The 22,735-nt window shown below is 36.6% G+C and overlaps 2 protein-coding genes and 1 long non-coding RNA gene across 11 annotated transcripts; 2 read left to right on the top strand and 1 right to left on the bottom strand.

The window, feature by feature from the left end:
- Nucleotides 1-38: 38 nt before the first annotated feature.
- On the bottom strand, nt 39-13,364 carry LOC110788161 (uncharacterized). 9 transcript variants are annotated; one of them, XR_008932461.1, is made up of 8 exons: nt 13,121-13,364; nt 10,071-11,110; nt 9,777-9,901; nt 9,552-9,645; nt 7,944-8,855; nt 4,618-6,256; nt 3,217-3,361; nt 39-368 (listed from the first exon to the last, which is right to left on the bottom strand). It is a non-coding gene; the product is annotated as an uncharacterized lncRNA (long non-coding RNA). The 9 variants fall into 9 exon arrangements; XR_008932463.1 differs by lacking the exon at nt 13,121-13,364 and having other exon boundaries at nt 4,618-5,156; nt 5,281-6,256; nt 10,071-10,205; XR_008932465.1 differs by lacking the exon at nt 13,121-13,364 and having other exon boundaries at nt 4,618-5,378; nt 6,135-6,256; nt 10,071-10,196.
- On the top strand, nt 884-2,523 carry LOC110788202 (uncharacterized). Its single transcript, XM_021992835.2, has one exon. It carries the CDS (start codon nt 1,096-1,098, stop codon nt 2,002-2,004), a length of 909 nt encoding a protein of 302 aa, XP_021848527.1. The 5' UTR covers nt 884-1,095; the 3' UTR covers nt 2,005-2,523.
- LOC110788177 (uncharacterized) lies at nt 13,029-14,510 on the top strand. Its single transcript, XM_056843051.1, has 2 exons — nt 13,029-13,258; nt 13,981-14,510. Exon 2 carries the CDS (start codon nt 13,982-13,984, stop codon nt 14,429-14,431), a length of 450 nt encoding a protein of 149 aa, XP_056699029.1. The 5' UTR covers nt 13,029-13,258; nt 13,981; the 3' UTR covers nt 14,432-14,510.
- Nucleotides 14,511-22,735: the final 8,225 nt, after the last annotated feature.

Raw genomic sequence — 22,735 nt, 5'->3', positions numbered from 1 at the left:
TTCTGATAGTTTAAAATACAATTTAAGTTTTATAAAAATGAAAACTAACAATGCGACAATAATATTACGACAAAATAGCACGAAGAGTACAACCTTAAATAGAAATCACGAAAGGATAGTCATTTTGTTATTTGTGCTCATTTCTTGTTGAGTTCGAGTATCTCTCAGTAACTTCATGCCAGGTTAGACTGCCAGTCTCACTTGAGAGAAAATATTTTCACAAACTCGATTTAGCGGCTAGGAGACCTCATCAGTATGACTTAATTTAACACTTGTGGCAACAGATAAATTGTTCGTTGGACTTGACAAAAAAGAGCATGTGCTGCAAACTTCTCTGCTGATTTGTGTTGCCATTTTGCCTAGTAAGCCTGTAGTAACTTGAGAAATAAGTTAATAATGTTTTCCTCGTAACATGAACCAAAAATTACATAGAAGTTTGAGAGAATCACAGTTCCATGAACATATGTTCCCCACTCGTGTAATTGCACATTTTATGGATCATGATAAGATAAAGCACAACCAAATCATGTGAAGAAAACACACTCTACTACTGCCTTAGTGAGTAATCAAACCATCTGGGGTGGAAGACCAGACATAGCTGTTTATATTGTACTATATATTAGTAAATTATACAAGTATATGTGGAACCCTTGCTAAACTGTCTAAACGTATAGGGTTCAAACATGTCGTTTGGACTCGAGTCACATTAGTTTGAAGTTTTTAGATAATCATAAAGAATAGGAAAAAGAAAAGGATAAATCATACGAGTTGTTGTGGCTTTAACTTGACTCGAGAGACAAAATTGTTACTGCAGCAAAGCTTGACAGCTAACTTGGACCTTGGTAACCAAGTAAAGCAGAGAGTAAAGCAGAGTCTAGGAGAAAGACATGCCATAAAATAAGCTGGTTTTAGCATTAAAATCATGTTACCTGAATCAAAAGAATACAAAAACAAGGGATTCTTTTTGTCTTTTTTACTTCATCTATTTACACATACTGTAAACCAAAAACACTTCCAAGGTAATCACCCTATATGTATATATATATATATATATACATACATATATTCAGAAGTTGAAAGAGATCATTGTGAAAAATGGCCAGCTCTCCCTCAAACCAACCTATTCGTTCCATTAGTTTGCCATCCAGACCTCACCCACTAGTCCCCCAAATCGATGAACATTTATCGAGTTTAAGGTCATCTGAGGTGATTTTAACCTCGGTGTCTCAATTATCCTCACTTGGCCATAAACTTAACATCCTTAAAGATTTGTATGATTGTTTGGATAATTTAATTCTCCTCCCACAAAACCAACAAAAATTAATGCAACTTTCTAATGCCAGATGCATCGATGAGTTGCTCGATGGATCATTGAGGCTCTTGGATGTATGTGGCATTGTTAAGGATGTATTGGCACAAGTAAAGGAGCATATGCAGGAAATACAGTCTTCTCTTAGAAGAAGATCCAATGCTGAGTTAAGCATTGGCAATGAAATTAGTGGGTATGTGAATATGAGGAAGAAGACCAAGATGATGATAAAGAGATGTTCAAAGGATGTTAAGGGCATGATCAAGAGATCTATCTCTCGAGAAGGAGATTGTAAGAATGTTGCAATGGTTGATGTTTTGAGACAAGTGGAGGGAGCTACAGCTGAGATTTTCGAGTCTTTATTAGAAGCAATTTCAGGGTCAAAGGCACAATCTCCTAGGAGAAATGCAAGTTTGTCCATTGTTATGTGCAAGCTAATCATGTACCAAAATGAGGCATTCAACAAGGAAGAAGAGGTGTCAAGAAATGAATTTGAAGATGTCGATTCAACTTTGAGTTCATTGGTCATTATCCAAAAGAAGAGGAGCTGTGTCAATGTAGTGCAAGCTGAGACTTTGAGGAGAAGATTTGTGAAGCTAGACTCAGCAATTCAGGATTTGGATGAAGTGCTAGGAGGCTTGTTCAGGTGTCTGGTGAAGACCAGGGCAACCCTCCTAAACCTCAGTTACTATTGAAAAGTAGAAAACCATTAACAAACCCAAAAAAAGGGGAACATTCACACAAATTTCCTAGCCAGCATCGACTTTGTTCGGGTTTAGGCAGTCTTTTCTGATCTGAAAATCGGCCCTCAGGTAATTTTTTCGGGCTTTGGGGATATTTTTTTTGCTTGAAATGTTTCAGGCTATTTTTCCCCTAAGGCCCGATCCAATCCGACCCGATTTTTGCAGTTATTGGTAACTATTGACTTTTGAGCCCAATGTAGAGCTTGACCAAGAATGTCTGGCTCAAATGTGGTTCTTTTTTTTTATTTTTTATCATGGCCTAACTCGGTCCATGATCACCTCTAGTAGACACTAGACACACATGTATAAAATAACCAAGTGAACTATAGTATTTTCTCAATCTCATGTTTTACCCCGTTTGAGGTCCTTCGAGCTATATAATGTAATTACCTTTTTTTAATACTTTGTATATTGTAATTATTACTTGTATGGTATCTGGTGAAATGGCCAATTTCTTTACACAAATTTTGCACTGCTGTGAACCTGGAATAATACTCTAATAACAAGCTCAGTAAGTTGAATTTATTGTCAACAAGCTCAGTGTGATAAAACAATGATCATTAATCATATAAATTCAGGGTTTAGGCCAAAATCTAGTCATGTAATTTCCAGTATAATTTAGGTTGGGATCTGGTAATTCAGATCGGGCAGGTTATTACGTCTAGTTATCAGTAAGTTATGTACTTATGGGAAGAAGAGCAGGTCCATGGGGGGGTTCCGGGCTCTGTCCTTTTGGAGCCTATTTCAAGAGGGCAAACAAAGAGCCAAAGAAGATTACTAAAAGACTGCCAAAGTGGTGCTATTTGAATCCTCTATTTGTACTTCACCAAGCAAGCAAATAATCTAGACCGAAATGTTCATTTTGGGAGGGGGTCAAAAATCAAAACATGTGCAATGACTGAGGGCATATTTGATTGACATTTTACCTATCAACTCATGTTTGAGAATTATTTTTGAGGGAAAGAACAAGAAACCTAAGAGTGGTATTATATTAATTTGAACAATACAGATGATTTAAGTAAACCAGATGAAATTTATTCAATCTTGCAAGAGTAGATATAACAAAGCAATATTTGTTCCTAACTAATCATATTAAGCATGGAATAGGTGTATAGTTGCAGACTTCAATATCATGGATAAAGTAGTGATTAAGTTGACCCATACCGTAATATTGAAGTAGACTGATGAAGACCAATTCTGGCAAAACCACATGCATGAGAGCATCAGTCCCTCTTGAACTAACGGCTTTTATTCTATTCAAGCAACACGCCTAATCATATCATATGCCACCCCATGAAGAAGCATCTACCTGCACCATAGGATCATGCTGTCAATTTACTTATAGATAACATGTGTACTAAAAGGACCTTGCAGGGTTTGAGAAGGCTAGCTATTCATATACTTGAAGTATCAACAGTCACCTCTTTAAACCCGTTATTGTGTATCATTTACTATACAAATTATCAAAAAAGAAGCATCAACCCAATTTCCCAATATAGGTTGTTAATATTGAAGACAAGTTGTCACTTGTCATTGCAACCTGTGTGTAGCACATCCTCAGGATCGTGATTTGAAGTTTTAACCTTGAATATAGCACCAAGAACAGCACATAATTATGAGCCAAACATAGGGATACAAATTAGAAGGCAAACATATGCTCAAAATATCTACTCTTTATGTACCAGAGAAACACTCTGCTGAATGACAATAATAGAATCGATATTCTACAATCTAAATAAACAAAGCAACTCTCACAAATTTAACAAGTGCAGAGGCACACAACATGTTCCAATTTTCCGAGCTTCCTAATTTGACATAATAACATATTCACTGCTTCTGGCCTTGCAGACTCGAACTAGAATATACTTTATAGGAGTTATAGGAAATGGGTAAGAACTAAGAAGTCAAAAATTATTGTACTCCCTCTTCCATGAATATACACTATAGTGACATACTTCTTGTTGTATACACTATAACACTCCCATATAGATACAGATACACCATGGTGATATATCATATATCTAGGAGTTGTTGGACAACGAGGAATATGGTGAAACATATTGATGCATAATCAAGAACTATCTTGGTCTTTCTTTTCTCTAGTGCAAGTGTGCAACATCACCATAAGTTCCCTGATTAACTTAAATACACGTGAATATTTTATATATAAGCATAACAAGAGGGAAGGACACTTATACATACCAAGCTTTCCTATTGATAAAAAAAAAAAACCTACTGCAGAATGCTTATAAAATTTGACAGTTGGCAAGTCTAAGAATTTCTAGTTTCTTTCCAATAGAGATATAAATATTTTTAATACATGATGTGAAGCTGGTAGGAACAAGCATGCAGTTCAATACTACAATAAAGAAGTAATGGTGCTATTTCCACTCGTGTGCAGCGCTCATTTTGGATCATGCCGGACATACAACATATATATAACACTGAAATATTAATCAAGAATATGATCATTCGTGCAGCTATTTAGCTGCCAAGCTTGATAGGAGGCAATTTGAAAACACGGCATGCAAGAAAACGCAGAATAGAAAAAGGAAATAATATTACCTCGCACTTAATATGTGATTCCTTCTGTCTGCTCTTATTTTGATATATAAGGATAGGAGAGGGAGAGAAGACACCAAACCAAAACTTGCAGTTCTTAGCCTTTGCTCCACCAAAACAATTAGAAATGACTTCTCAAGTTTCAAAATCCTCTTTCCAAGCCCGTTCTATAAGCTTGCCTTCAAGAGCTCACCCAAAAACCGGTCAATTTGAAGAACAGGTGTGCAGATTGAGGTCTTCTCAAGCTGCCACAACTTCATCACCATCAGTAAGCCACAGACTTAACTGTCTTAAAGATTTGTACGAGTTTGTTGATGAGTTGCTTCAACTTCCTTCTAATCAACTAGTTCTATCCAAAAATCTACATACAACATCCGTTGAGGAGGTCTTGAATGGATCTCTGAGGCTGCTGGAGATTTGTGGCACATCCAGAGATGTCTTGCTACAGTCAAAAGAGCAGTTGCAGGACATACAATCAGTGCTACGCAGAAGGAGCAGCGGTGAATTAAGCATTGCCAATGAAGTAGCTGAATATCTTAACACTAGAAAGAAAGCACAGAAGACCATCAGAAAGTGCTTCAAAAATATCAAGGAAGCTCACAAAAATGTTGAGGCCAATTCCATAGTGAGTGTGCTGAAAGACGCTGAAGCAATAACAATTGATACCTTGAAGTCCTTTCTATCCTACATCGCTGGTGCAAAGTTGCAATCGCAGAGAAGTAGTTGGTCTGTAGTTGCCAAAATAGTCAACCAGAGTGGAAAGACTGGAAACACGGAAGCAGCAGAATCCATCAGCCAATTTGAAATTGTTGACGGTACTTTGAATTTGCTAATCCAGAAGAAGAAACAAGGCATCAATATGTCACAAGTAGAGAATATAAAAGGCCAGATGGGAAAATTGGAGTCGGAAATTCAAGATCTCGATGAAGCATTGGAATGCTTGTTTAGGCATCTCGTTAGGACAAGAGCAATCCTACTCAACATCCTCAGTAATTAGAGTCTGGAACTCAAAAGCTTATGTACAAAGCTACAAACTGTAAATGAAAGTGCACTATCAATGAATATAATTTTCCCTAGTTCTTCTATGTACTTGTGTCATTGTGTTAGTAATACTAAATTTTTGCAGATATGACTCCCACGGTATCTTACAATAGATATTACTGAGGCTGTAACTTGTCTTAGTAAGCAGTAAATGTAGACCACAAACTATGAACATTTTGTTGTTGTTGTTGCTATTGAGATATCCAAGCTACTGATAGTCCAAGTGAAGCTCTTAAACAGCTCGCTTATATATTATCCCCTCACAATAGCTTTCTGCATTAAGGCCATATCTTCTAAGACAAGTACACACACAGAATCACCTTTGCCTGATAATAGAGAGTCATGGGTGTTGAGCATAAGCTAGAGACTCTGGACTGAAAGTCGATGTTGCACACAACCATTTAAACCACAGCTCATCTGGCTAAACATAAAGGATCTGAGCATGGATAATTGATAACTAGATGGACTTTGCCATTTACCATAATATATGATGTAGAAGGATGAAGGTGAATAACGATAAGGCCAGACTGGGTACAGTTAATACATTGTTCAAGCAAGACGGTTAATCATATTACACGTTCCTCCATATTGAAGCTTTTTCCTGCATTATCAGATCGTGAGGTCAATTCATCTAAGATTAACCTGTTAATTTAGGACTTGAAATGCAAGGCATACAAATCAGAGTTATAAAAATAACCAAAATTTTCACATCACTCGTGTGCATCAGAGCTTCACTTACTAAAACAGCTTGTTTATTGGGTTGCATCTCATTAAGTATAATTAATGCTCTAAAAGAAGCAACGAACAAATTTCCTGCTCAGAGCTTGCTCGATATTCAGGAGACAAATTGTCATTGCATCTTCTGTGGTTCAAATTATTTAATTTAAATTATTCAAGCAAGCACACGATTTTGGGTAAAGGGACAGAAGAAGATTTATTAATTGACAAGTTTAGAGTGAACAGACATTAGCACAAAGCCCATTTGAAAAAAGAAAATCAAATCACACTCATCGCCGACACCCTTTGCAGTGGCGGTGCCAGGAATTTGCTGTTACGGGTTTGGAAAAGAAATTAAGTTGTGATATCAATAAATATAATAAAATCAATTTTTTTCCCCTAATTTTTTTCCCTGATATCATTCCCAACTATAAGTCTATAACCATGATATTGGGTGCCAAATTTTTAATTACCCTTTTTTAATAAAAAAAAACCTACTCCGTATGAAATATACTTAAACTAAATTAAATTAAAGAAAAGAAAAATATAAAAAAACCTAACTACTTAGATTTTACAACTATGCATAAACAAAACCATAAACGAAAGTTAACATAACAATTCACGCATGAAGTATGTAAAAGGAGCTGAAAAACTTTACAAAATAAAAGAAACACAACTGTTTGGCTACAGATTCGAACCGTGTCCCTGGTCGAGAGTACAAAACTTCCTCTCATGGTTTAGACCACTGAGCCATTTCTATTTACCTTCTCTCTATTGCGCGCAAATTTTATCTATGCAGTTTCTTTTCTTTAATTGCAGATATTTTCCAAAATCCAGTATGGGTTCAGTTGAACCACTGAACCCATACTGGTGCCGCCACTGCCCTTGTGGCATTGTGTAAACCTAAATAGAAACTAGAAATACTATCAGAGGATCAACTCAACCAAAAGCTTAAGCTGATGGTTGAAGCCCCAAGAATAATTTTATAATCTATCACGTCCCCTCACATAAAAGCTCTTTAGGCTTGAAGTGTGCATGCAGCATGGGCCTCCTCATACCCAACGCTAAATATTCCACTTGAAAGGAGGGTGGATGAGATTTGAGCCCGTGACCATTGTGTCACGCTGGCTTATATACCATGTCAAATGACCAACTCAACCAAAAGTTTAAGTTGACGGTTGAAGCCCCAAGAATAGTTTTATAATCTATCAGATACTTGCAAAAAATAATAGAAATTAGATGGAAGCTTCCTAGTACGAAAGTAGAACAAAGGGATTATTTACTTAGGCAGAGGTTCCAATTTATGGGCACGAGACATATGAAACTAGATGGAAGCTTCCTCAAATCCCCAAATGGCTATAGTTCACCAACTAGCTTAACTGTGTATATGATCATTGTCCCACTAATTAGCTGGCAAGTTGGGTAAGGAGAAACAACAAGAAAACATAGCCTTGTGAAGTGCATAATAGAAAAAGGAAATCATGTTACCCCTAATTAATACGAGATTCCTTCTGCCTACTCTTACTTTGATATATAAAGAGAGAGAAAGGAGAGGAGAGAAGTAGTCAAACCTAGACTTGCAATTGAATTCTATGCTTTAGCCCCATCGAAATAATTATGGCTTCTCCAGTTTCCAAATCCTCTTACTTCTTATATCAGTTTGACATCAAAACCGCACAGTCTCCGATCAATTTCATGAACGTTTATGCAGATTATGGTCTCGTCAAGCTGCCTTTACATGTTCATCCTCATAACTAAGTCACAAGCTGGACTTAATGATTTGTATATCTGTGTTGATGAGTTGCTTCAAATGCCTTCAAATCCTATCCCAAAACAAAAATGGGTTGAGGAGGTTTTGGATGGATCTCCAAGGCTCCTTGCCATTTATGGGACATCTAAGGATGTCTTGCTACAGTCAAAGGAAAGGCTCGAAGACATACAGTCAATTCTGCGCAGAAGGTGCAGCAGCCAATTGCATATTGCCAATTAAGTTCTATAATTGAGCACCAGAATTATAGAGCCAAGAAAACAATCCTTGAAATATTATCGACGAGACTAGTAGAAAAGGCAAATCCAATGCCATTTACTCATTTAGCGTATGTTGAAAGATGTAGAAGCTATAACAGTCGATGTCTTAGAGTCATTGTTGTCCCATATTCCATTAAGAGCATCCAACATCCTTCAGTCCTTGCTATCATACATAGCTGGTACGAAGGGCTCCTTCAAGAAAAAGTAGATGGTCATTGATTTCTAGATTCAGAAACCAGCAGATCGTGTGCGAACCAGAGGTGGCATGTATTGGAGAATTCGAAGAGACCCATGCTGCCATAAGATCCCAGCTCCACCAAAATAGGACAATAGGAGTTGAAGCTTTAAGAAGTCAGATGATGCAATTTGAATCAATCATCAGGACTTGGACGAAGGACTAGAATACTTGTTCTGGAGTTTGTCAAGAACAGAGTAATCTTCTTAACATTCTGAATCTGTAGAAAAAAGAGTCTTCATGTAAATACTTGCAGAATATATATGAATAGAAATATTAAAGAAAATCAGTTTTTGTCCAATGACATCTCTGTAATTTCAGTTCATTCCCATTCTCATCTAACGATTAACTTTATTATGCTATTAATCTTCCAAAAACTCAAACGCATTACACATCAAGCTACAACTTGCTCTCTTCTATGATTTTCATACTTAAAAAAAGAAAAGCAGAGAGTATAATCTATCACAATAATGACCAATTTAATCACATCAAACTTACAATCTATACAACAAGAACAGTTGTAAGCTAGATGAATTTTCATCTTATGCCTTGGAGCAGAAGATATCCTCTCAAATAACTCATTCGCTTCTTACCTCATTAGAACAGGGTTTAAACATACACATAAGTGAGAGCTCCCATGTAATTTTCCACCCTATCATGCATAGAGCTGTGTAAATCTTGACTTACCCAACACAGCTAACATTCAAGCAAGGCGTTATCCTTCTTGTTGTATACAATCATTCAATCAACCGTCATATAATAACCTAGAATATCCTCAGGTTCGTTTAATGATTTATTGAGGAATGTTAAAAAAAGATGAAGGTCCATACAATCAAGAGGAACCTTCCGAAATCTTGTCCTTAACACACAAGAAAATCGAGAAAGTGACGTTTCCCTATTAAGAAGTGCAGGGTACCTTCTTTTTATAACCTTGCTCATTGATAATTAGATATGACTGCAGGCAGAAGTTAAGCAGCAGACAAGACGGATACCATGCAATAAGAGGACTTCTGCACCAGACAAGCTACATTTTAATAACTTTGTTTATTGATATAATTAATGCAATAAGCCCAGAGAGGTATGGAATGCATGCACCTAGACAACCTACATGTTAGAACAAACTGAATTAGGATCAACTTACCTATTGTGATGAAAACGGCTTGAATAAATAGAATGGTTGGCCATGTAATACTCTGATGTAGCAAGAGATGCAGCAAGCGAAGTTTTTGTCTTTTAAGCATCATCCATTATCATGACATTCTGAAACTGCATCATAATATCTTAAATTTTCTAAGTACAAATTTTAATAAAGGATGAAATAAAAGGGGGAGGAATAAGCAATAATTCCAAATCATCTGTACATAGAAAAATATTAACGGTACAATAAAGACAGCCTAATTCCTCTAGCAGAAAGATTTTTTCCATACAGAAATACCTTCCCGTTTCCCAAGCACGTAAAGAAACAAAAGTATCTACCAACTGCAGCAGGAAGCCAGGAAGCCAGATTATACAAAATACTCCCTTCCGTCCCTAAAAGATTTCCCCAAACAACATTTTTCACTTTATTAAGAATGGAGGCAAAAGGAAATCAAGTGGGTTGGTAATTTTGTCATTTTGCTAATTTAAATAATAGAATGTGAGAGGAAACATGTGAGGACCAGTGGACCACATACTATAAATGGTATGGGGCAAACTCAAAGGGACGGACCAAAAAGGAAATTGGGGGAATCTTTTAGGGACGGAGGGAGTAACACAAGAGTAGAAAGTGGAAGGACATGGATAAACCTTGTCTCATTCATGTGAAATATGTCTCTTACCAAATTGAAAAATAATAATGTATTTTCGCATACAAGGTGCATATATTAAGAAGCCTACACATATATTTAGTGGTTGAGTATATTAAGAAGAATCACTCTAGACTTGATTAAAAGCCTGCACAAGCACTCTATTGACTTTTCAAAATCTAGAACTAATGACTGAAGGTCTTCTAAGTGGCCTCTCAATGTTTTGATCAGCACACCCCTATTACATGTAATTGTCTTCTGCCTCGTGAGCATGTGAAGAGCACAGTCAACAACTTCAAATTTATTTCTTTTCGAGTGATCCTCTTCGTCTGTTTGCTCTTGTCTGGAATGGATCAGTTTGGAAAACAAAGACCATTTGCTTGTCTCTGATGGTTTCCTTGAACCAGACACATAAGAGAACAAGGACTTGAGCACATAAACAGATATTGTTTGTGACTTTTCCAAAATGCGTAAAAAGGAAATAGTTTCATGATTTTCATTCGAGGAATCTGTGTTAAATTTCTTTCCAAAGCTCTGTGCAGCCCTTAATGACTTTACAATTCCTTTCCTTACCATCTTCCTTGAACTGAAGTACGAACTAACCTCCTTGGCAACCTCGTGTTGATCGAGCTTTCTACGCAGAACTGATAGAATTCTTTGTGTACCTTCACTTGTCTGCATCAAAAAATCCCTAATGGTTCCACACACATCTATCAACCATAGAGATCCATCTAACAAGAAGTCAACCACTTTCTCATGATGTTCTTTTGGAACATCTTGCTGAATGCAAGCCAGTTGGCACATGTTACTGTACAACTGTATGAGACCATTGAGTTTGTAACTAATTAACGGCTGTGAGGTTGAGGCACCTTCCGAAGACTGAAGTCTGTACAGATGCTCATTAAATTGCAACGGGAAAGGAGGTGGTTTAATGGGTGAGCTTTTCGAACGAGAATGGTGGACAATTTTTGGATTAACAGTCATCTGGTTTCCTTTATGCTAAAGAGGGTTCTGGACTTGTAAGTTGAAAGTACAAATAACCTTCAAAACTTTGTCTCTGTCTGTTTCTTTAGTTGACATGGTTATATATATACTGATAAGAAAAAAAATACAAGACAAAAAATTAAGTAACCAGGAAATCCAACTTGATTGGAAATTTCTGGATATCTCATCAATGTTCATGTAATGCTTCCACCCACCTCCATGTCCAGCTCATATCAGTTAATTGTTTCCTAGTTCATGCATCGTATTGATAAAATACCATGCCGTACATAGCCATCTATTATTTATTCATGCAGATATAGATGTCCAGCTCCACCAACTCTTATAAAAAAATATCAATAACGCCAAACACTCTTCTTTAAAATATTGTAAAACTATATCCAGCAGCATCTTTCCTAAAATCAATAGAATATGCAATGCGTGAAAGTATTTGGTGTGCTCAAGTTTCCATCAAATTCAGCCTCTAGTTAAGCCAATAGTATGTCAATATTACCACGACAACTGCGTGCATAAACCGCTAATCCAAGTGCCACGCAGGGATTCCTCCCAAAGAAATGCATAAAGAATGTATGCTATATGTACTGCCGTACTGCATATTCTTATTGTCTTATAGACCTAAATTAAGTATAAAAAAGAATCTAAAAGACAAGCTTAGGTTTCTACCTTTTGACAAATTATGAGCGTGATTTCTTAGAATGACAGACTAATACCTCCAAGTCAATTGTATTATTTAGGTATGGTGTCAACATAAGGTGAAGCAAGAAATAAAAACCACCAAAATAGGGTATTATTAGTTTTCCTTTAATTACATAATAATTAGTTACCACTAACCCAATTATAAGTAAGTAAGTAACTTCCTACTAAAGAGATTAGGTAGTCCTCCACCAAAGTAAAAGGCCACTAATCCCCAGGAAGAAAACACAAGAAACTTTAAAAATTGATGGAAACCCTATTTCCACCTGCCAGCACTACATTCCCTTCGGATTATACCTAAGATGGATTCACCACTCACCAGCACCCATTAACCCCATAAAAAGTGATGGTCGGACTATATTAAAGTAGTAGGGGTGTTTGGTTCGCAGATTTTAGGTATGAGGTATGGGTTTCGAATGGTCTAAACCCATACCATGTGTTTGTTTAAAAAATTTAAGAGTTTCAAAACCATACCTTAAACCCCCAAGTTATGGGGTTTAGAAACCTAGAGGGAGGTGGTTATGGCACATACCTCAGGTATCAAATAAAAGGAAAAAACTCATCCCTAAACTAATATCACATAGATATCATTCCTCATTCCAACCCCATACCAGTGTGCGAACCACATGCTCCCTAAGTTTAAGCTCAATAAATCTTTAACAAGCAATAGTCCACAAGACCACTCCAGGAAGTTATAATAGGCAGACCCTCAAGACAGAAAAACACTACATCAAATTGGGTTACAAATTTACAATCATCATACACAAATCATAACTTCCACATTCAGATATTCTCTTAGACCAACAATCAAACACTTGGTGAGCATAATTCTGCATCATGAAAAAACACAATATTATGTAATTCTACTTTGATAATTCTCTTGGGATTTTTACAAAGAAATTATATGTGGCATTTTGTAGATGCACATGCACATTCCATATGATGAACTGAAATTATCACGAAACACATCAATTTATGGCGAAAAGGTTAATGGAATTTGACTTACTGCATTTTTCTCATAGATGGACAAATTAAAGGGAAGACATTGCAGATTGCTCCATGTACACTTGCGGGAAGAATTCTCCGTGTAACCTTGCCGGAAGATTTCTCCGCAGGATTTGCTCAAAGGTGTTATGGTGTAAAGGTGTGATCTTTTCACTTTCACCCCATCGGCTAAAATTTAACCTCTGTGATTTTTTATAGGTTTTTCTAATTTAATAAATTTATGCACAAACAATCATTGTATAATTATGGAAATTTTGTGCAACACTACCTTTAAGTTTGGACGTTTTGTGAATTACTACCTTATAATTTTTTTTTTTAAATTTTTCTACCTTATAAGTTTGTTTAGGTTGAGTAACACTACCTTGTAACAGTTTCTGTCAAATTCCTCCGTTTGTGGACCCCACCTCCAACGGCTATATTCAACTGCTTAACTCCCTTTCCCCCTTATTTAAACTTCCTGTAAAGTTTTATCAACCACATTCAACCAATTTTTTGAAAAAAAATCAAGAAATCTGGGTAATTTTTTTCTCAAAGCAAGATTCGCAATTTGGTTGAGGAATCGAGTAACCTAAAGGCGAGTGCATTAAATTCGTTCTTGTTCTTCAATTTCTGGGTTTATTTTTTCAATTTAGGGTTTTTGTTTTTGTTCAATTTTATTAAATTCGAATCCTTTTGATAAATTTAGCGTTTGAAACCTTTGAATTGTCATGTGAAAACAACTACATTGCAAAATTGGGTTCTTGAATTGACTAAAAATGTGGGTGTTCGTGGTTTGAATTTTCAATTGTGATTGTTATTTGCAATTTGGGGGTTTTCAATTGAGAAATCGAATACTAATAATTAGTTGTTTAACTGTTGCAGGATGTCAAGTGGGTCTCCTTGTGCTTCAAAAAAATGTTATTGTGGCATTCCATCCAAGATGTTGACATCGTGGACAACTGATAACCCGGGGAGGAAATTCTTGACTTGTAAGTTCTCTGATGTTCACACTGGTAGAAAAGGTTGTGGCTGGTTTTATTGGGTTGATCCTGATGTTGTGGAGTGGCAAAGAGTCGTGACGAATGAATTGGTGGTGGAGAAGAGATTGCTGAAAACAGAGTTGAGGATCATGATGACTGAATTGCAGAAGTTAGAGGATGACAAAGCCCTTCTTGTTGCTGCCAATGTGAGGCTTGAAAGGATATGCAATGGTGGAGTGGCTGGAATGAAGGGGGCAGAGGATAAGGGCCAAACAATTTCGCATTCTGTATTCTGGTTTGTTGTAGGATTAGTTGTTTGTTGTGTGTTGAAGTTTGTAATGAAGTTCCTCTAGTGTAAACGCGACAATGGAACGAGAAATTGGATTTCATGTAATGTAATGTAATGTTGTTGACATTAGTTGACTCTAATCATTTAATAATGGTAATTCTAGCTTATGACAATATCTTTTTGCATTAACTTGTGTTCGATTATTAGCTCCGTTTAATTGTGTACCGATTAAAACTTGGTTAGTATACGTGCTCGCTTCACCTATCATTCACCACAGAGGATAAATCTATTAATTAGGTAAAGTCCTTGAAGTCAACGGGAGTCAACTTTGGTCCATTGACTTAGTTTAAATGGAGGACAAATTTTTCTCAAATGAACCACACCTGAACATCATCTTATTTTCCTTAACAACAATTCAACAAGTGAACAACAAGAACAACAACTTGTTAAACCTGCACTTAACTGAAACGAGCCACGCGTGAGCCGAGCTCGAACGTCAAATATAATTAAGGGGCAAATGAATCTTTACACAGTGTTCCAATGTAAACCTTGCACCTAATTAGAATTATCATTGCCAAAATGTAACCTTGTTGCTAATTAGAAACCTTAACTACTTGTTCAAAGGAATTACAACCAACAATACTTAAATATGCCACACTGGTTTCTTTGTTGTCTGCAATTTGGGTCTGAGTTTTGGAGGGAGTGATGTTTGAGGCTGATGAGTTGATGTTTGGCTGGATGGACCTGGATGCTGACTTGCTGTCTGACCTAGTTGCTGACTTGAGATCTGACTGAGTGGAGGAGGTTGATAACTCCCTGTCTGACTGGATTGAGGTGGAGCATTAAATGTCTGTTGTTGTGGTTGAGTGACTTATTCAGCATTATACCTCTGCATACACAACAGAAACACATATTGTTAATGACAACAGAAACACAGAAACACATTCAGCTCTAAACAACAAAAACTCACCCTTAAAACTCTTGCAGCCCTCTTGTTTCTGTCAGCCACAACCCATGGGTTCTTGGAGGGATCCCTCCCTGGTTCCTTGGGCTGAATAACACCAGGTGGATTATTGCACTTTCTCTTGTTGTGGCCTGGTTGTTTACAGTTTGAGCAGTTATTCGGATTTTTCCCTCGCTTCACAAACCTCTCCTCAGCATCCTCACCTGCTTCTTTCTTTCTCTTATGTGACTTAGGCCTTCCTGGCATTTTCCTTAACAGTGGAGGCAAAGGTCGAGGCAAATCTGTTTTCTTCCACTGCTTCATCCCGGGCATTGGCTTGATATGAGGCGAGTAAGTTGCTAAGTATTTGGCCTTTGAGTAACACTCATGAACAAAATCTTCAGGCCTCCACCTCTTCTTCACAATACATGCATAAGCATGTGGACATGGTATTCCCGTTAACTCCCACCTAAAGCATGTGCATGTCAAATCCTTCAAATCTACCACATGCCTATCAAAAGCAGTTTCCACCTCCCACTCATCTAATCTAGAAGGACAGACTATACAATTCACAGATGCTTCATAAACCCAAGCTAAAACCTTCTTAACAAATGGCATAAACCTCCCCTCATACTTTTGAATACCCTCCCACTTCTCAGCATTCCTTCTCATTACGTACCTCCTAATCCAATCTAGGCAGGTTATTATTGGTTTATCCCTGGCTTCCCTTATCACAGCATTAAATGTCTCACAAAGGTTGTTGAGAAACATGTTAGACCTAGAATTCGATCCAAATGCATGTCTACACCAATGCACAGGAGGTATGCCACTCAAGTAGTTATATGCATCCTCGTTTAGCTCTTTGATTTCAGCCATGTAAGAATCATGCCAATGCTATACATTTAACAAACAAAAACAAGGATGACATCAACAAACAATAACAAATGCTATACATTTATACATTTAGTGCGACTAAGTCCCGACTCGGGTACGTGTCCAAGTCACGATTCGGGAACGTGTCCAAGAAGCATGCTTTACTTTTCTACCCTAAACACACATGCTTTTAAAATAAAATCACAAGTGCAACCAAATTTAAGAATACTAGTCGATTTCTAAAATAAAATCACAAGTGCAACCAAATTTAAGAACACGAGTCGATTTCTAAAATAAAATCACAAGTGCCACCAAATCTAAGAATACGAGTCGATTTCTAACATGAAAGCCTAAATGCAACTAAATCTAAGAATACGAGTCGATTTCTAACATGAAAGCCTAAATGCAACTAAATCTAAGAATACGAGTCGATTTCTAACATGAAAGCCTAAATGCAACCAAGTTGAAGAATAGCAAACCTTAGTTGTTGATCTTGCTGCTGCCCAAAACAGGTCCTTATAGGCTGTGCCACTGAATTTATTCTTGAAGTTAGCCCATATGTGTCTAGCACAAAATCTGACCTCGGCTTTTGAACTCACAACAGATATAGCATCCAATAGTCCCTGAATTGAAACAATAAACAGAAACACAAGGTTAGTAAACCATCCAGAAACTGTACCTCATTGAACAAAAGAATAAAACTAGATTACCTTTTGCCTATCAGACATAAGAGTCAATCCTTCTCCGTCATGGTGTCCTATGTCCTTCATCAGCAAATCAAGAAACCATGTCCAACTGTCAGCATTCTCAACTTCCACCACTGCCCAAGCTACGGGGAAAATATTGTTATTTCCATCTTTGCTCACAGCCACTAAGATCATTCCTGGATGAGCCCCTTTAAGGTGACAATCATCTACTCCAATTAGGGGCCTACATCCACTCTTAAACCCCACTTTGAGAGCCTCAAAACAAACATAAAATCTTTGAAAGAACGGAGTGGGGTTGTCTCTAATTTGGCATTGTACATAGGCTGAAGAACCAGGATTGTATTGAAGAATTGCATACCCATAGTCATACACGGCAGCATACTCATCTGCAGCATCCCCATACAGAATCAATTTGGCTCTAGCCCTAGCAAACCATGACTTGTAGTATCCAATATGTAGCCCCGTTTCCTTGTAAACCCTTTCCCTAAACTTCACAAGCCTCCAATATGGTTCTGACCTCCACTCCTCCCAATACTTCTCAGCTAACCACTCCGATGTGATTTTAGAACTTGAATGAACCACACCACAAGTATGCTTTAACCTTAAAGACTTGATCTGAAACGTTTCTTCCATCCTTAGTTTCTTCACATGAATCTTAAACCTACACTTATGTGGATCATCACACACACACTTTACAAGCTTTGCATGCTTTTTATCTCATGGACAACTACATCTATACCTACAATACACACTCACCCTCTTCCTTCCATTATGAAGAAGGTAGTAATCGTAGTGGTTCTCGATCGAATGATACCTTATCGCTTTCCTAACAGCATGAACACTCGGGAACTTCAAACCCAAACTGAGCACAATCTTTTTCTTGAAGTCTGACTCTGGATTAAAGGTAGGGTATGGATCTACTTCATCATCTGAACCACAAAGACTTATAAGCTCCTCTGAATCATAATCCACCTCATGTTCTAGATCCACTTGTTCTTCTACAATTGATGGCCTAGACTGCCCTCCTGCCTCCTCATTTACTTTCTCTTCCTGGTTCTCTACCTTACTCCCAGGTACTGCCACCCTATCTACCTCCACCTCAGGTGCTGCAACCTTATCTACCCTCTTATTTCCCCTCAACACAGTAGACAATAGCTCACAGAACAACTCATCCTCCTCTAGTTGTTTTCTGTCCTCTTCCCCTGGTTCAAATTCCACATCTAAATCTGAAAAGTCTGAATCACTTTCAGACCAATCACCAAACTCATCATTTTCAAATAAACAGTCCCCAAGATCCTTTTTCTTTCCTTTCCCCTTCTTCTTCCCTACTTTTCCTGCTTTTCCTTTGACCTTTTTCCCCTTCTGTGCTACACTCTTTCTCCTAGGGGTAGAGGTCTTCAAATCTGGACTAAGAAGAGGTGGGTTTGCAGGCAGAGGTGTTTTTGAAGGTTTTGTGGGAGTGGTGGTGGTATGAGGAGGGATTTCTGTTGGTTCTGTACTTGGAGTGTGAGGATCAGCTGAAGATATATTTGAGGGAATAGGTTTAGGAACACTTGCTTTGACAGTGGCTGAAGCAATTGGCTTTTTTAATTGGGTTTTGTTGGGTTCTTTTACAGTGGATGGATTCTCACTTGGCCCTGTACCCTTTCCCATGTAAATCACATCTGGATCAAAACCAAGCCTTGGGCTTCTCCTAACTGGGGAAAACATTGACTGAAGTGGTTCCATTTTCACTTGTTTTAGGGTCACTGTTGATGGGCCAGCAGGTTTGGTTGTAATGGGCTGGGTCAGTGTTCTTTGTGGCCCAGAAGGATTGCTTTGTGTAGCTTGTTTCAGTGGTCTTGGTGGTTTAAAGTTGGCAGTTTGGTAGGTAACAGATGGGCCAATAGAAGCTGTTTTGGATTCCTCAATAATGTACAAAATCACCCTGTTAGACCCATCTTTTGTCTCCAATAACCTCCCTATATCATCATGAGTGTGTATAATCTTCCTACCCTTAGTCAAATTCATCCCATGTAGCCTAAACCATACACTGAAATTCTCAATAATCCTCCCTATAGTTCCACTCATCCCTTTCATTACAAGCTCCCTCAAACTAAAAACAGTTAACTCATGCAACCACACTGTCAATCTAGTATACAACTTCCCACCAACATAATCAGTTTCCCCCTTATTGAAAACAAACTTTCCCCCATCCATATTGCAAGATCAATGTAACCAAACTGCTCATTCCTACAATTTTAATTACCAAAAAAAAATTAACTGCAAATCAACAGTGATTACAAAAAATTAAAAAAATCCCAAATCGAGTACATGTCCAAGTCCCGACTCGGGTACGTGTCCAAGTGTTCGACTTGGTTACACAACACGAACAAAAAAGTAACCACATGTAATCACTGTAAACTAATAAACTAATCAGTTACACTAATCTAATTTTTCCAATAATAATCAATTATTTCACAACACTAATCCAGAAACCCAATCCAGAAACCCTAGACATTAAAAAATTAGGGGTTTTTCAATTAAACAATCAATTAATCATTATTCACATTAAACAATCATTTAAACAATCATATTAAGGTTTCCAACAACATTAAACAATTGTGGATTTCAATGACAATAAAAAATTAGGGTTTTTGATTCAAAATTTCACAGTGCAATTAAAAAATTAGGGATTCCTAATTAAACAACTAATTAACCAATAATATCACATTAAACTACTAAAATCGCATTGTTTTAACTGTTTAATACCTGATTTGGGATCCACCTTGTCGGTTCGTTGGCATTATCCCCTTTCCCTTATCCTTTGGACCACTTCCTGTCGTTTTCATCTTTCCAAGATCTCCTTTTGGACCACTGCGCGTAAGAAAGAGAAGAATCTCTTGACTTGAAGAAGATTCAGAAGTGTAGCATCATCAATTATGGCTTTAGGGTTTGTGGTTGAGATTGAAGGAGAGAAGAATAAATGTGAAAGCAGAGGAAAAGAAAAATGACAGAGGAAAGAGAAAGGAGAAGATAGAAGTTGGTGGGAAAGTAAATGGGGGGACATAGGGGTAATTTTGATTCTGAAAATGGAGGGAAACGTTGGAGGTGTGGCCCACAAACGGAGGAATTTGACAGAAACTGTTACAAGGTAGTGTTACTCAACCTAAACAAACTTATAAGGTAGAAAAATTAAAAAAAAAATTATAAAGTAGTAATTCACAAAACGTCCAAACTTAAAGGTAGTGTTGCACAAAATTTCCTATAATTATATTAAGAAAATAAATATTTTATCTATAGTTAATTAAAGTGAGATTTTCAAATCCCCTCTTTTCTCTCTCCTTTTAGCGTTTATAAAAATTAGGGTTTTTTAGGGCGGAAATAGCCAATTTTCTTCGGAAATTTGGTTATTTTCGCCTCTTCTCTTTCAATTCTATTTTTGCGTCAGATTTCAATAAAACTAATAGTTTCAGTGTAGTAAGTACCCCTATGGTGGGTTTGATTGTTTCAGTATAGTAAGTACCTCTATGGTAGGTTTGTTTTTAGTTAAGTTTTGTGTGTTTAGTTTAGTCCAGGTTGTTTCTTTGGTAAAGATTTATGCGGGATCGAAGAGCATGTCAATCTTTCGACTACAATCAGACGAATCAGACGGAAATCATATTTGTCACGGCTACAACAGATCTATAGACTCCCTCGTCAATGAAGGCCGTAAATCACAGCGATATAAAAGAGGATATACAGAATGTTTGATATACTACGATCGTAGCTATGGTGAAAGGAAGTTTTTATTTGATTCGATTGTTATGTATTTGTTAAATTTAAATTTTTATGTAGATGTCGTATAACTTTTTATCAATGAATAAATTTGTTTATAAAAAAAAAAGTGAGATTTTCAAACTTCTTATTTTATTAATTAGTTACCTAATATATCACCTTATTATTTCCTTTCTTGTTTTCTTATATATTGTACAGTTGTACTCCTAGAGTACGAAGCACATTATTTCCATATAGCCGGGCTTTATTTATTTTTAAATGGTTCCAAAAAAACACAAATTCTTATTTATAAGGGGTGTACAATAAATATTGTACACTAGAGTAAAAGTTAACTTAAAATGCTTAAAAGTTAAGCTTATATATGTAAAAGTTATCAAGTTTTTAGTGATAAATTTTTTAATTTTAGTAAAACTTATTTCTTCAAAATGACTAATAATGTATAAAATTAATCATTTAACCCTTTAAAATGTTTATCTATCAACTTTTTTTATTACTAATATAAAAGTTAATCAAAATTAGGTTAAAGTTATAAAAAAATTGGGTAAAAGTTATCTTGGTGTACAATAAATTTATTGTACACCTTGTGCGCGCAAGACTTTTTGCAAAAAAAATTGTTGTTCTGTAAATAAATGGGAAAAAAATATTTTTATTTGTTTAAGTTTTTCCCCTCCATATTTTTATCAGATTAATGCATTACGACACTTATATATTATGTTATGTTATGTTATGTTCCAGTGGTTTATTCAGTATACTATTGTAGTGTTTATATTAACACTTTGACCAAATAATTTGTTCTTAATTAAGAATTGGATTTAATATGTTAAAGTAAATGTTGATGCTCATATCCGAAATGACGATTAGGAAAGAGGTGGGGGAGATTTTGGTTGCAGTTGTGAAGAGGTGTTGTTATGAATGAAGGATCCTTTTGAGCCTGAATGTTGATTTGTATGACAATTTGATATTTGAAAAATGAGAAGAAATAATTGAAGAAATTAAACTCACACAAAGATTTAAGGTGGTCCACTCTTCAATGAGCTACATCCACCATGGGGGAGGGTTTGGAGCTTGTATTACTCTTCAATGGAGAAAGAATTACAAAGAGGAATTCTTAAAGGTGAAGAATAGAGAATTCTATGTATGCTTAGATCTAGGGTTTCAATCTCACTTGTGTTTCTCTCTCTTATTCTGAAATTCACATTACATTTGGTATTTATAGTGTTAGACATCAAACCACTAAGGGACAAGAAAATGCCACGTCGATTGAATCTTACGGAGAAGAAAACAGTTCACCCGCAGGGTTCGGTCGAACCTTTAAAGGGTTCGTCCGAACCAAGGTCAGGTTCGGCCGAATTTACCCAAAGTTCGGGCGAACCTCCAAAATCTCAAAGTTCCTGACTCTCTTCAGGTTCGGCCGAACCATCTAAGAAATCGGCCGAACTTCCCCTGCTTCATGACAGCTTCTCGTAAAATAGTCATAACTCCCTCATTTCTCATCCAAAATGAGCTTATGACCAGGCGTTGGAAAGCTATTGAGACAAACTTTCACCACCTACTTGAATCAACTCAATCTAATGAGTAGATCATGAGATATGTCTATTTGAAGTCAGGCCTTCCACTATTACACCCTAACATCCTTCAAGAAAGAAGATTCGAGGCACACATAACAGGTGTGAAATAGTATGGGAGGTTGAGATGGCGAGACGGGTATAACAAGGTACGGCCTAAAGCTTGCGAGGAAGTTGGTGTACGATAATGTGACAATTTGAATGTGGTAAAGGCCATTGATCACAGCATAAATCATATGCTCAAGTTTTATTTTTATTTTAGTGACTATGCTCATGTTTTTTTTTTTGAATGAATATGCTTATGTTGTTTTTGAATGAATATGCTCATATTGTTAGTTTAGTACTCTAATGGAGGTATGATAATTTGCTCCGACTTCAACAACGTATGTCGATAATGACATAAATTACTAAAGCTCTCTTTAAAGAAATAAAAAAGTAGCTACTATATATGTATAAGGAAACAAGGAAGGAGATAATCTAATCTAATCTAATCTAATGTATATATATATATATATATATATATA

This window comes from Spinacia oleracea, chromosome 4, assembly GCF_020520425.1.
Source record: "Spinacia oleracea cultivar Varoflay chromosome 4, BTI_SOV_V1, whole genome shotgun sequence".
Lineage (NCBI taxonomy): Eukaryota > Viridiplantae > Streptophyta > Magnoliopsida > Caryophyllales > Amaranthaceae > Spinacia > Spinacia oleracea.
The sequence above is the reverse complement of the archived record's forward strand: the minus strand, read 5'-3'. Positions and strand labels throughout refer to the sequence as shown.

Bases quoted from the DNA above. Each gene is read 5' to 3' on its own strand.
- LOC110788177 (XM_056843051.1), top strand. From the start codon at position 13,982: ATGTCAAGTGGGTCTCCTTGTGCTTCAAAAAAATGTTATTGTGGCATT.
- LOC110788202 (XM_021992835.2), top strand. From the start codon at position 1,096: ATGGCCAGCTCTCCCTCAAACCAACCTATTCGTTCCATTAGTTTGCCA.